Source organism: Miscanthus floridulus, chromosome 10 (genome assembly GCF_019320115.1).
Source record: "Miscanthus floridulus cultivar M001 chromosome 10, ASM1932011v1, whole genome shotgun sequence".
NCBI classification, from domain to species: Eukaryota; Viridiplantae; Streptophyta; class Magnoliopsida; order Poales; family Poaceae; genus Miscanthus; species Miscanthus floridulus.
In genome coordinates this window covers 133,003,845-133,018,375 of record NC_089589.1, presented here as the reverse complement: position 1 = coordinate 133,018,375, position 14,531 = coordinate 133,003,845, and the positions used below count along the sequence as shown (strand labels likewise).

The 14,531-nt window shown below is 46.0% G+C and overlaps 3 protein-coding genes across 3 annotated transcripts; 1 reads left to right on the top strand and 2 right to left on the bottom strand.

Annotated features, from left to right (window-relative positions):
* Positions 1 to 1,705: 1,705 nt before the first annotated feature.
* Positions 1,706 to 2,983, bottom strand: LOC136489684 (protein DMP3-like). Its single transcript, XM_066486252.1, has 2 exons — positions 2,679 to 2,983; positions 1,706 to 2,063 (listed from the first exon to the last, which is right to left on the bottom strand). Exons 1-2 carry the CDS (start codon positions 2,981 to 2,983, stop codon positions 1,706 to 1,708), a joined length of 663 nt encoding a protein of 220 aa, XP_066342349.1.
* A 2,673-nt stretch (positions 2,984 to 5,656) lies between these two features.
* LOC136489683 (uncharacterized) lies at positions 5,657 to 8,758 on the bottom strand. Its single transcript, XM_066486251.1, has 4 exons — positions 8,261 to 8,758; positions 6,701 to 8,160; positions 5,995 to 6,013; positions 5,657 to 5,899 (listed from the first exon to the last, which is right to left on the bottom strand). Exons 1-4 carry the CDS (start codon positions 8,756 to 8,758, stop codon positions 5,657 to 5,659), a joined length of 2,220 nt encoding a protein of 739 aa, XP_066342348.1.
* Positions 8,759 to 12,407: 3,649 nt separating this feature from the next.
* Positions 12,408 to 12,962, top strand: LOC136489682 (vegetative cell wall protein gp1-like). Its single transcript, XM_066486250.1, has one exon. The coding sequence runs from the start codon at positions 12,408 to 12,410 to the stop codon at positions 12,960 to 12,962; it is 555 nt and encodes a 184-aa protein (XP_066342347.1).
* The last annotated feature ends 1,569 nt before the right edge of the window (positions 12,963 to 14,531 follow it).

Sequence of the window (14,531 nt, the reverse complement as noted above, 5' to 3'; positions counted from 1 at the left end):
TGAGCTCAGTTGATAAAGTGAAAGTGGTTCCATATACTTCAGCTGTCGGAAGCTTGCAACATGCTCAAGTATGTACACGCCCTGACTTGGCATTTGTTACCGGGTTTTACTTGGCAGATTCTAGAGCAATTCTGGAATAGAACACTGAAATTAGTAAAGAAAGTCTTGCATTATTTGCAAGGAACAAAAGGCCTCATGATGACATATAGAAGATCTGATTCACTCCACATGGTGGGATATTCAGATTCTGATTATGCGAGAGTGAATGCATATCCAGACGTGGATTTTCTATCATCTCGCAAAGGGGAGCTATTTCATGGAAAAGCTCAAAGCAAACTATCACTACATCGTCCACAATGTATAACAGTTTGTAGCGTGTTATGAGGCAACGGGCAGGTGAACTGACTAAAGAAGTTCATACCCGGTTTGAAGGTGGTTGATGACATCTATAAACCACTAAAGTAATACTGCGATTATAATCTGGCAGTACAGGATGCTCACAACATAAGTCAAGTGGTGCTGCCAAACACATTGACATAGAGTATTATGTTGTGAAAGATAAAGTCCGGGATCAAGTCATAAGTCTTGAGCATATAAGAACAGAAAGGATGCTCGCGGATCCGCTTACAAAAGGCTTACCACCCAACATGTTCAGAGGACATGGTGTTCAGAGAACATGTAGCTAGCTTGGGTTTAAGGAAAAGCCTAAAATATTCCTGGACAAAAGAAGGCCCAAAGATAAGTATCTATTTCAGAACAGAGTAGTGAGTTGTAGCTGTTAAGTCTATCGGCAATGGACCGTGACGATGAGACATGCTCTATGAGCTAATCTGTAATGGAATGAACAAAAGTAAATGATATGAAAGTAAAAGATGGAATGAGATCAAGGGGGAGAATGTTAGTTGATCTCTACCAATAGGCCCAACGGCCTATTGGGCCCTTATCTCTGCTCCCTGATCGGGGGAGCCCAACCCTAATCCGGTTGGTGGGCCCCTATCGCACAGCACACATAAAAGGAAGGTGGGGGTGAGAGCTCGGACTACGAGGTTCGCCGTGAGCCGCCACTCCCACCTACAGTAACCCTAATCCGATCTAAAGACCGTGCTGCCAGCGACGGGATGAGCCCGCCACCTTTGCCTCGCCCTACAGGACACCGCCGGCGTCACTGGACTTCATCTCGCTGGCGCTGGACGTCTTCTACACCACGGCACCGGCTGCGGTGCATCTACTGAAAAGGCGAGGAGCCTACCCGGATCTACGGTTTACACACAGAGGTACCACTCATCGATCCTAACACTATGTACCCATCTCCATCTCGATGAAAACATATAAAATCCTCTTATTATGTGGTGTAACATAAAAAAAAGGTCATTGCAACAAAATCAACTTGATGTGGAACGTCTAGTTAGAACTACTACAACATCTATCAATGAATCCATGAAAATCAAACGTCCAAACATCAGAAATCTCATATACTGGAACATCACAAAACTTTGAGGATAGCATGTTAGGGCAGGGACGCTCATATATTACAAAATTGAATTAGGTCCAAGTTATAGAGGGCTAGTGCATTTTTTTTTGGGTGAGAAGGGCATCACTGGCAGTGATATCCGAGACTATTGTTTGCAGGTTTTGTAGTAGTGGGTATATGTAATCGAAAGTAGAAATGGTACAATGCAAATAAATTTACTACTAATATAGCACATTATTGTTGTTCAGTTTGGTGGATGAGTTGATCCGTAGAAGGTGTAGTTGTAGGCTCTGGCGTGGGATTTGGACGGCGCTTAGGATCCTCTTGGTCACCAATTGGGATGACAATGTAGTCGCTGTCATCGAAGCCCATACCCTTTCTAGTTGTGGGGAAGATGATGAACACGAAGCTGGACATGACTGCCATCCCCAGCGGCAAGTTCTTGAGCAGCTGCCGGGTGTCATCGCTGGCTTTTGGGAAGAAACAGTTCTGCAGCCCCACGTCGCTGCCGGCGATGGTGAGGAAGACGACCGCGGTGAAGAAGGCGTGAACCCAATCCATGATCTTGAGGCGCCGCTCCTCGAGTGCAGAACTGCCGAACATCGCTTCTTGGTCCGTTTTGGACATGCCGATGATGTGGAGGGTACCCGGCAGAGCCACACCTTTGTGGACCCTGCCCGTCTTCGGGTCCGTGATGCAGTCCGTGAAGTTGGAGAAGATGCAGGTGGCGCCGAGGAAGGTGACGAGCCCCACGGTGAGCCAAAAGTTGGAACGGTAGCATTTGCCCTGGTTGGTGAAGCTCGCGGACAGCGTCTGGAACGCCAGCACCGGGCCCGTCGGCAGCCGCTGCAACAGGTTCGCCGTGGACGTAATCGCCCTGTCAGTAGCCGCCGGCTTCGTCTTCCCATGCCTAGGCCCATCTTCCTTCTTCTCTTGTGCAGTAGCAGGAGCACTACTGTTGTCGAATCTGATGCCGTTCCTTGTGGTCGGGAAGATCATGAACAAGAAGCTGGCCATGACCGCCATGCCCAGCGGCAGGTTCCTGAGCCACTGCCGGGTGTCGTCAGTGGCAAACGGGAAGAAGCAGTTCTGGAGCCCCACGTCGCTGCCGGCGATGGTGAGGAACACGACCAGGGAGAGGAACGCGTGAACCCAGTCGACGGTCTTGAGGCCACGGTTGTCGAGCTCGGGCTTAAGATCTTTGAACACCACTTTTTCCTCCTCCTCGGGCATGTTGAGGATGTTGAGGCGTCCATGTATGGCCACGCCGTAGTAGACCTTGCCCTGGTAGACAAGGCTGTCCGTGAAGGAGGAGAAGATGCAGGTGGCGCTGAGGACGGTGACCAGCCCCACGGTGAGCCACATGTTGGAGTGGTAGCAGTTGCCCTGGTTGGTGAAGGTCGCCGCCAGCGCCTGGAATGCCAGCACCGCGCCTGCCGGGAGCTGCTGCAGCAGGTTCTTGGAGGATGTGCGGGCGGTGGTGACCACCGTTTGCTGCCCCGGTGCTGCCATGTTTGATGCTTTGCATTGGATTGATGATCCTTTCACGTTCTGTCTGATTTAGCTGTTTATATATGTAGCACGGCGAGGCAGTCGGTGAAGCATAATATGAACAGGGCAGAGAGTGCAGCCGCTGAGCTCGTGGAGGATGCTGGATGCTCCCAAACAGAGCTGAACAGATGCAAACTACTCTAGTTGACGAGAGATGGCCTGTCCGTATGTATTTTCTTTTTTTATTCACTACCAAACTCCGCGTCTCAAGATAAGGGCACTTGGGCAGGGAGAGCTCGGATAAGAAAGGAATCGTAAGAGAGGAGAGCACAAGTAAAAAACATATGGAACAATTACTCTGCTTAAGCATTCATCCGATATTGGTCTGCCTCTCGACTTCCTCTGCTGTTCTGTTCTTCCACAGTTCTATTCCATATGATATGCTTACACAAACATGCCCCTATTGCAATGGGACAAGAGACGTATAATTTATTAGCTAGGCAATGCTCTTGCCAATACTAACAAACTACCATTTTTTGTTGGATTTAGTTAGGATAGGTCCAATCTTAAATCAAATAAATTCCAATGCTCGTAATAAATGCTAGTAAAATAAAGGATTAATCTTGTATTGAGACATTGATAGGAGATCGACTCAACTTAAATTGGTAACTATTATATGCACCAATTATAAGTTTGTAGTTCCCAAATGCACCAGAGCGCGCCATGATGCAAATTAGCTCTGCTATAAATTTCACTACTACCAAAAACATTTACAGAGACGGGCAGCCTGCACGCCTCCATTCAAGTGTCACTGTTAATCGCCATTAACAGAGGCGGTCGGAATAGCCGTCTCTGAAGGTGCCTCCTCCATTAATGGTTCCCAGAAAATACAAAAACCAAAAACCTCCATTCAAGTGTCACTGTTAATCGCCATTAACAGAGGTGGTTGGAATGACCGTCTCTGAAGGTGCCTGCCTCCATTAATGGTTCCTAGAAAATACAAAAAAACAAAAAAAAGTATCATTCCGTAGACTTGAAACCACGACCTACAACTCAACACCTACGCCACCTCTTACCACTACACCACTAAATATAGGATTTTATGTTTCTATATAAATATTTTGCATTGAATATTTTATCTACTAAATAAACTCAAATGACAAAAGTTCAAATTACAAGTTTTAAAATATTGTCAAGCACTACAACTTCAACGAAGGATGTGTCTCTATATGAGATTGTTTGAAAATTTCAAAAAATTGAATATTAAAATATATAAAATTTAAAACAAATATTTGGGACCCTATAACACTTCCAATCAAAAACTTATCAATGGCATCATATAGATCGGGTTGGCCACTACAACTTTGGTATTAACCATGTGTAAATGCAAGGTCATTTAGGAATTCTAATTTTGAATTTGAAAACTTTTAAGCTTACGACACATATTTGGGACTGTAAACAACTTCAAGTCATAAACATTTCAACTACAAAGCTATAGAATGTATTGATACCTACGACTTTGCTAGATCATGTCAAAATCTGGGTAGTTTGAAAATTTCAAAATCCGTGAACTTAAAACTTTTTTTGGGACTCTAAATAGTTTTAAATAGAAATCTTTTCAACTACAAAATTGTAGATCGCGTCAAGAGATACAATTTTGATACAAAATTTGTCTTCATTCGAGTGCACATGGAAAAGTTCTGAGTTACTTTAGTTGAAATTATTTATAGGGATGGACATCTTAAGATGCCCGTCTCTGAAAATCGTTTTTTTGAGACGGACACTTAGAATGTCCGCCTCAGTTAATGGCTATTTTTGGAGACAGCATCCTAAGCTGACCAGCATCTTAAGATGTCCACCTCTGTAAATTCATTTTTGGAGGTGGGCATTTTTTGAGTGTCTTCGTAAATAAAATAACTGTATCTATAAATATATTTTGAGAAACGAGCAACTTTTGAGTGTCTCCGTAAATAAAACGTCTGCCTCCATAAATCATCATGTATTTGAGGATACATATAAAATTTCTTCCAGCCTCTGAAAATAAAAAGGTCATGTCTCCTAATTTTTGTGTGTGTTAGTGTTCATGGGATGTAAACAGGCTCTGGTATAAATTTATAGTTCCAACAAAAGGATAGCTGGTATAGGTTTACAGTTCCGACACAAGGAATATGAGACGTTATACAGTTTTAGGGACTACTATGTACATGGCTAAATAATCATGCTTTGGGAGCTACCCACAGGCAGTGGCGGAACCAAAAAACTCGACTAAGGGGGTCAGACAAACATGATGACAGCTCATAAGTATGATAAATATATGGGGCTATTGCGTTCTTGCCCTAATTTTGACGTCCAATTGTGATTTTACCCCTGTTTCTGTCATCGTTGTGATTTTACCCCTGTTATTTGAAAACGAAGCTTAAGTATACCCCTACTCTGGTAACAGCAAGTAACGGTGTTAAATGGGCTCAGTAAGGACAAGTTTGCCCATGCGAAATTGCCCCTACTTATCTGAATACATTGTGATTTTACCCATGTTTTCTAAAAAAATTGGCAGCATAATTACACAACTTGTTACCTATGATTCCACACAGCATGCAAATATAGATAGATAATATCACATCAAATGAAAGTGTAGCAAAAGTATCCATATAGTACAAAGCCTCATCCAACATACAAGTCCAACAAAAGCGGTAGCTAATAGTGAGATATTACATGTTCAGTGTCATACATCACATTCATGCAGCTATTCCCAACAGTGCACCCAACCTCCCTCCTCTTCCTCTTCCTCTTCCTCTTCCTCTTCCTCTTCCTTCTGTTCCAGCCCCTTCTGCTCCTTCTGTTCCAGGTCCTACACTTGCACTTCCTCTTCCTCTTCCCCTTCCCCTTCCCCTTCCCCTTCCCCTTGCACTTGCACTTGCACTTGCACTTGCACTTGCACTTCACATGAATGGAGAAAAATGGTTCAGTAAACAAGTTGACTAAATAAGCATTTTTTTTCAAACAATAATAACTTTGTAATAGAAATTCTCTACTATGAAACTTTGTAAAGCACTGAAACATCAAAACAAGCACAAGTTACAAATGACACAGAAACAACCTAAAGATATGACAAGGTAAACCATCAACACTTAGAGAACTGACTGCCAGGCCTTGTATCAAGGCAGTCCAGCGGCAACTGAGGACTAGGGCTAGACGGGTTTGGCCTAAGCTTCTATCTTGCAGCCTGGGAAACGGTCAAGAATAGCATCATGTGCTTCATGGATGCCTTTCACAGAGAAGAAGTGCAACTGAAAAGGGTGAACAGATCATACATGGTATTGTTGCCAAAAAAGCCTAGATTGCTAGCCCTGATCATACCTGAGTACAAGGCTGTAGTCACAAATCAAGAAGCTTGTTGATCTAGACCAGACTGGATTCATCCAAGGTCGATCCACACTGCTCGATCAGTTTGCAAACGCCACTGGACAGCAAATCAACTATAACAAGAGTACAGTTGTGCCCATTCACATGGATGAAGAGACTGCTGGCTCTACTGCTATGCAAACAAGGCCAACTAACCATCAACATTTAAGCTGGGCTGGTTTCAGTTGCTACTTCTATTATTGATTTAAATTCAAGAAATACTTGCAATTGAATAAAAATCTACAGTTGTAATGATCTTTTGAGTAGTCATTTAAATATGGCAGGCAACAGACACTAACGAAATCCTCTTTTGAAATACAAATGAGCATGACTCACATTGTTTGTGAAGATGGTTCATTTTGAGAAGATGAGCGATTCCTCTTTTGACTAGCAGTTGGACCTCCTTGGCAATGCTTCGCTATATGGCCTAGTTCATTACATTCAGAACATGGTCTCCTTTTCTTACTGGTGGTGGCCTCATCATAGGACTTGATCCTAGAATTTCTTGGTCTTCCTAGTTTCCTTCTCAGTTTAGGCTTCTTGATTTTATAGCCCAAATCAACATGTGGCCAATTATCCTTGGATGTAATTGGATTGAAAGAACATGCATATGCCTTTTTTAACCGATCAACAGAGAAGTATTCATGCACAAAGTCATCCATTCGTACCTCTCTACTAATCTTAGAAATGAAAGCTAAAGCATGGGTGCAGGGCTGTCCAGTTACTTGCCAAGCCCTACAACTACATGTTTTTTGTCCTAAGTTGATTGCGTACCTGAATCTGTTCACAGTTACTTCAGCTGTTCCAGCCCCACATATCAATACCTCATGGCCCTTGATACTCTTGGCTTTAGCATTTAGAGCATTGGTCACAGCTACAATGATTGTGCCTGACATTTTACTAGCAAGCTTGGCTCTCAAAACAAATTTCTCAATGATCATTTGTCTTATCTTGTCATGCATATCCACAATTTGAAAATTCTTGGTTTTGGACACCCAACTGTTAAAGCTTTCAGAGAGGTTGTTGTTGATGTAATCTATCTTGCATTCTTCCCCAAATTTGCTTCTACTCCACACAAATGGATGGTTGTCATCCAACCAGGATAGTGCACTAGGATCCTTCTCCTCTATGTTTCGCATGAAGTACTTGAACTTGTCATTTGTGAAGGTCTTGGCAGCTGCCCACATATTCTTACCATAAAGCTCACCACTGTACCCATTCTTCTTCATGTTCTTCCACAAGTGCCTCATGCATTCTCTATGTTCCACTCCTGGGTACACATCATGTACAGCCACCTCAAGTCCTTTGCCCGCATCTGTACTAATGACCAAGCCTGTAGGAGTATCAATAGCCTTCTTTAAGTTTGTCACAAACCAAGTCCAACTTTCTTTAGACTCGGTCTCAATCACACCATAAGCCACTGGAAATAAGCAGTTTTGACCATCCACTGCAACAGTTGCTGCTAACTGACCCCTTCCCCTTCCAGTCAAGTGTGTGGCATCCATGGCAATGTAAGGCCTACATCCTTGCAAGAACCCATCAATGCATGGTTTAAGAGCAACAAAGAACCTACTGAAACACAAATCACCATTGTCATCTTCTTCAGTGTCTATGTCAACGATGCTGCCAGGTACTACTTTTAGAAGCTCAGCTTGATAAGTTGGTAGCAAGTTATAGCTATCATTCCACTTCCCATATATGATGTCCATTGCCCTTAGCTTGCCTCTGAAAACTACCATTGTTTCACCACAATTGTTGAATGAACCACAAGTATGCTTTGGACCACTAGTCTTAACCTGCAAAAAAAACAGCAAGAAAAGAACCATTTTATTAGTAAATTGCTGCACACTAATACTTCTTACTTGATGCTGAATGATACAAAAAATTTGAAATCACCTTGCAGCCAATGTACTTTTTACTTGTAGATGCAAAAAACTTCCAGTTGCAACCCTGATTTGCTCTCTTGCATATGGCTCTAAATCTGCTCTTGTCCTTTTTCACAATATCAAAAGCATGATCATTCAAGATGGCATGATGTGTAACTACAGATTTGCACTGATCCACGTCTGGAAACACCACATTTACATCAATACATGGATTATCAACATCATATGAGAAGGGTGGAGGGTCATATTCATCATCATCAACAACAACTGGTTCATCCGTATTAAACTCAGGGTCATCACAAGAATCAGAGGATGCAGCCAAGTCACTATCATAGCTGCTATCACTTGCTGCCACAAGTGAATCAGTGTCAGAATATATGCCCTCCTCATCAACTCCTACACCCTCATCATGATGTGCGCCTTTTGCTTTGGATTTGGTGGCTCTCTCTTTTTTGGTGGCTCTCTCTTTTTTGTTTGTGGATGTGGCTCTCTCAGCAGTGTGTCTCATTGGTGGGCACTCTATTCCTTACAAAAGGGTGGCACCTATGTTTTGTTGGTGAAAATTGCAATGGACCCTCAAAATCATTAATTTGGGCATTAATGTACACCTTTCCCTTCTCTTTATTGAGTTCAAACCACTCAAGCAACTGCTCATCAGTTTTAATCTCAATAGAAGGTCCTCTAGAAATTTCATCCAATGCACGCCACAAACTTATGTACTGTTTTGAACCCCACATGTAGTGCTCAGCTATGAAATTAACTAGCTACAGTAGGTCAAAGCTATGCATGTCAACAACTTGAGTAGGCAAGGTTCTACCCTGTTGCCATGATTTTGGTCCCCCATCAGGCAAACTGAAAAATGACAAAACTCTAACAACAAGGCTCATATCCATGTGATTTGGCCTACAAATCACATTACCGAATACACAGTTAGCTAAATCGCTCTACAGACATAAACTCATTCTTCCTACAGATTGATACTAATTTTCCTAAAAACCAAATCACATGAGCTCTAAATCTTACCTAGTCTCTTCACCGACGTCGCATAAATCCATCTCGCCGGGCTCGCTGCTCCTATCCTCGCGTGGCGTAGCGCCTGGAGGCCTGCCTGCTCGGGGCGCCTGTCGCCTAACCACGCTGCGGCATGCCAGAGTGCCCACGGTCAGGCGCAGGTGCACTCTCAATTCAGTGATTCACACGGCCATACATGTAGTGCATTGCAATGCAGTTGCAGTGCAGTGCATGGCTCCGCGTCGCCAAGTCAAGATAGCAGCAAAAACAATAATAAGAATCAGAATTCAGAATGATGGCCCCAAAAGATATGGTTTTTTGTAGGATTAGTTTCTTGACCATTTACTACACGTCCTCTCATGACTGCCTAAACAAGCTTTGCTTTCAATTCCAATCATCCCGTCCCGGTCTCTTCTTCCTCCCTCTCCTCTCTGGTCACATTGTGCACACGGATGCCATCTCTCTCGTCTCTCTCTCCATTGGCAGGTTGCAGGCATATATCATTAGCTAAGCAAGCAATCAAAGCACTACTACTGCCTGTCGCAAGTAAAGAGCTATCGGAGACGACGACCAGCACAGTGAACTGGTAGCTGCCTACATGCACCAGCTCGTCTTCTTGCTCCTCTCCCTCTTCCTCCCCGATGCAACCTTCTCCGCACCCGCCGGGTCATGCAACCGGCAGTGCAGTAGCACCACGGTGTCGTACCCTCTAGATCCGAATACGAATAGTATGTTAGGGCTTGGGCGCACGGTTTCACACAGCAGGAAGAGAAGACCAAGGGGAGGGCGTACCTGGTGATGCTCGTCGCCGGCGAAGGGGCCGAAGTAGCAACGATGGCCAGCCCAGTCGTATGTGGATGGGGGGTTGCGCGCTCGCCGCCGCCTGCCGCCTGGCCCCCGTGCCGCGTACTCGCCAAACGGCGCCCCGTGCCGCCCGCCCGCGCGTGCGCTCACGCACCCACGCGCCAGGTGCCCTGCTGCTGGCCGACGAGAGGGAGAGGGAGAGAGATGCAATGGGAGCTGAAGGTTGCTGGCCGACGGGAGGGAGAGATGGGAATGGGACGGCAGGAAGAGAAGAGTGAATAGCGAGAGAGAGAACGAAGAGATAAGGGGCAATTTAGTCTTTTGCCTTTGTGTTTAGATATTTTGATTTTTTTTAATTTATTTTTTTCCAAGTGCATTTAACGGTCATCCAAAACAGGGGCAAACGGAGCTTTCATTTCATCAAAGTGAGGGCAAAATCACAATGTTACAAAAAAATAGGGGTAAAATTACAATTAGACTCCTGAACAAGGGTAAGAACACAATTTCCCCTAAATATATATATCAAGTGTATGTCTCAATACCTTTATCAATACTTATATACATTTAGTTAGTATTCATAATGAAAATCACGATATTATGATTGGAAATGGCAGTGCGTCGACCGCTTCATCGACAATAGCATCGACCACTTCATCTACGATGGCAACAACTATGTGAACCTAACGTCCTTTGACATATGCAAGATGCAATGACATTCTCTGACATATGCAAGACAACATCTGCAAGATGCCTCTTCTACAACTATAGCTCCGTCAAATTGTGTGATCTTTTTGCGCTTTCGTATATAAGTGGCTACATCGACCTAGCCACTACATGATCGGTTACTTTGACATTGACAACCCCTATGCAGCAACTCCAGTCAAAGCATTTGTGTCACAACTATCATCTCTGACAATCCCACTATGACTGCATGAGGGAATAGATGAGGGAGAAGCGACGGCACCAGAAGGTGAAGCAGGCATGTTCCTAGCACTACCGGAGAGAACTACTTTGCCGAGTGCAAAATAGTTTGCCGAGTGCATTCCACCGGGCACTCGGCAAAGATTGGCCGTCGAGTGCCGGGCGCTCGGCAAAGATTGGCCGTCGGCAAAAAAAAATTGCCGAGTGCCGGGTGCTCGGCAAATTCCGGCCGTCGGCAAAGGTGGCTGGCGTGACGGCGGCCACCTGCCGTCAGCCTTTGCCGAGCGCCCCGCCGTTTGGCGCTCGGCAAAGAATTTTTTATTTTTTTTTAAATTCTTTGCCGAGTGCCATGTGCCCTGGCACTCGGCAAAGGCTTCTTTGCCGAGTGCCAAGGGTGGCACTCGGCAAATTATTTTTTTTTGTTTTTCTGGTCCCATTTTTTTTGTGGGGCCTTGCTACAGTAATTATATCTCCATTTCAAAATTTGGGACAATTTTGAGTTTTTTACTATATTTCCTTAATTATTTTTGTTTCGTTGAATTTTTTCGAATATTCCAAATTTGAACTGTAGGTACATGCAATAATGGAATTTGGTCATTCAAAAAATGGTATTCATGATGTTTAGCGTATGTTGAGGCCGTATCCAGGAACTCACATGAAATTACGAGCATATTGTTGTCGTAACATGACGAGGTACTTGCGGAGAAAGTGTATTTAAATTATATAAAATCCAAACGAAGTTCGAAAATCACGAAACTTGTTGAGGTGTCTTGTTATCACATGCGGAGGCTGTGGTAAAAAATTGAGAAAGTTTCGAGCAAGTTGTGACGTCGGATGCCTATGTCTGGGTTTTAGGCATCCGACGTCACAACTTGCTCGAAACTTTCGCAATTTTTTACCACAGCCTCCGCATGTGATAACAAGACACCTCGACAAGTTTCGTGATTTTTGGACTTTGTTTGGATTTTATATAATTTAAATACACTTTCCCCGCAAGTACCTCGTCATGTTACGACAACAAGATGCTCGTAATTTCATGTGAGTTCTTAGATACGGCCTCAACATACGCTAAATATCATGAATATCATTTTTTGAATGACCAAAATCGATTATTCCATGTACCTGTAGTTCAAATTTGGAATATTCAAAAAATTCAACGAAAAAAATAATTAATGAAATATAGTAAAAAACTCAAAATTGTCCCAAAATTTGAAATGGAGATGTATTACTGTAGCAAGGCCCCACAAAAAATATGGGGCCAAAAAAACAAAAAAAAAATTAATTTGCCTAGTGCCACCCTTGGCACTCGGCAAAGAAGCCTTTACCGAGTGCCAGGGCACGTGCCACTCGGCAAAGAATTTAAAAAAAAATTCTTTGGCGAGTGTCCCTTTCTGGAGCACTCGGCAAAGGCCCAATAGAAAATGGGCCGCCGGCCCAAAATCCCCCCCACACCCGAGAACCCTATCTTCTCCCTTGCGCCCGCCCGCCCGCTCGGTCCCGACGCCCGTCGCCGCCACAGCGCCGCCACCGCTCTGCCGCGCATCCCCGGCCCGCCAGCGCCGCCGCCCGCCCGCCCGCCCACGCCGCCCCCGCCCGCTCGCCCCAGCGCCGCCCGGCAGCACCGCCCGCCCGTGCAGCTTGCACACACACGCGCCGCCGCCACCCTCGATCCGCCGCGCATCCCCGACCCGCCAACGCCGCCCGCCCGCCCACGCACGCGCCGCCCACACGCGAAACTCGCACACACGCGCGCCACCTCCACCCCCTGCATCCCCCGCCCCCGAGCACCCCCCAGCCCGGCCGCGTGGCTCCCAGGCGCGCGCTGGCGCCGTCAGCGCGGCCCGCCGCCGCCGTCCGCGCGTGCTGCCACCGCCGGCGCGCGCGGCCGTCCTCCCCTGCACGTGCCGGCCCCACACGCCCCCATGCTCCCCTGGTCTTGCCGCCGGCTTGGAAGAAGGAGGAGGAAGCAGCAGTAAGAAGAAGAAGGGAGGAGAAGGAAGAAGAAGGAAGAAAAAAGAGGAGAAAGAAAGAGAAGGAAAAGGAAGAAGAAGGAGAAGGAAAAAGATAAGAAAAAGGAAGAAGGAGGAGGAGGAGAGGAAGGTGGAGGAGAAGGGGAGAGGGGGAGAGGGGGAGGAAGCCGAGGTGGAGGGGAGGAGGAGGTGCCTCGGCCGTCTTCTCCGCGTGCCCGTCCCACCGACGCCCCTACCATCACCGAACCACCTACGAGCGTGGGCAAGGTATATCCACCCTTTCTCCGCTTGTTGGCCTTTGTGCCGTTGTGATGTCGGCCTTCGTGCCGCTGTGCTTATCGGCCTTCGTGCCGTTTGTGATTGTCGGCCTTTGTGTCGTTGTTTTTTGCAGGTTTTGGAAACCTCCCCGTGCTGGGGAGGTGCTGCCGAAATTTTGAACTTATAGTGTCGTGTTTCTTCTTTTGCAGAGCAGGACCTGTCGGAGGTGACTCAGAGGTCCCCGATCATCTTCGTCGGCGTCGCGGGTCTGCCTGCACTGCGTTGCCTCGCCACTATGTCGAATCGCCACTGCCCCGCTAGCCTGACTTCACCGACACCCTAGGTATAAATCACCTCTTTTTCCGCTTGTCTGTCGTCGTAGATCGGTGTAGCCCAGTTAGGCGTCTCCCGTTCGAAAGAGATATCTTTGGAGGTATGCAGATCTTTGCATATCTGCGACCGTATGGGCGGTACTGGATTGGAGATGGCACCCTCGAGCCCAGCGAGATTCCCTCCCTCTCCTAGATCCGAGCACAGACCCCGAGCGGAGGCCCGGCCATACGCCAACGGTCGTCCCCTTCACAGCAGCGGGTCGACGCACTCCAGGTTAGTCCCGTTTAACTCTTCGTACATTGATCTTTAAATAACTTAGTTACCTTTGCATTACTGAAACATTCGATTGAAATGTTGCAGGCCGAGAATGAGAGGATGGCTCAGGAGCTGCGGGACCTAGCGGTGAGGACCGACCAGGCCGAGCGGGAAAGACAGGCCGAGCGGGCCGAGCGGGAAAGGCAGGCCAAGCAGCTAGCGGAGATTACAACGTTCCTGTAGAACTTTGGGCAAATGCACGGTGTAGCTGTGCCGCAGTTCGCTCCACCGCTGCCGCCAGTTATAGTTAGTCCTATGAGTATGAAACCAAATTGCTTTGACTAGTGCTTTCATTAGATGACCACTCTAACAGATGCAATCTCTTGTCCTTTATGCAGCCTCCGTCGGCGGGTTCGAATAACCCATCTCAGGCGTAAGCAGGCGACGGCACTTTTCCTTCACCAGGCACTCAGTTTCCTCCCCACCTGTAGTTTGTATCTCTTTTTCACCGCTTGATGGACATGTGATGCACTGTGATTGACTATCGACTTGTTTCAATGGATATTGGACCTATTATGCTTGTGATGTCGTGTATGTGAGATATTGTGTGGTCGACATGTGATATATATGTGGTATTGCCTTTGTGATGAGATGGATGTGATATATATATGCTATATTGTGTTTGTGATGTCACAGATGTTATATATATCTCTTATATGCTGTGTTTGT

Coding starts and splice junctions, on each gene's coding strand:
- LOC136489682 (XM_066486250.1), top strand. CDS start 12,408: ATGGGCCGCCGGCCCAAAATCCCCCCCACACCCGAGAACCCTATCTTC.
- LOC136489683 (XM_066486251.1), bottom strand. CDS start 8,758: ATGAGACACACTGCTGAGAGAGCCACATCCACAAACAAAAAAGAGAGA. Junction 8,161..8,260: donor AAAAGTACATTGGCTGCAAG/GTGATTTCAAAT, acceptor TTTTTTTTGCAG/GTTAAGACTAGTGGTCCAAA.
- LOC136489684 (XM_066486252.1), bottom strand. CDS start 2,983: ATGGCAGCACCGGGGCAGCAAACGGTGGTCACCACCGCCCGCACATCC. Junction 2,064..2,678: donor GAGGAGGAGGAAAAAGTGGT/GTTCAAAGATCT, acceptor GATGTTCGGCAG/TTCTGCACTCGAGGAGCGGC.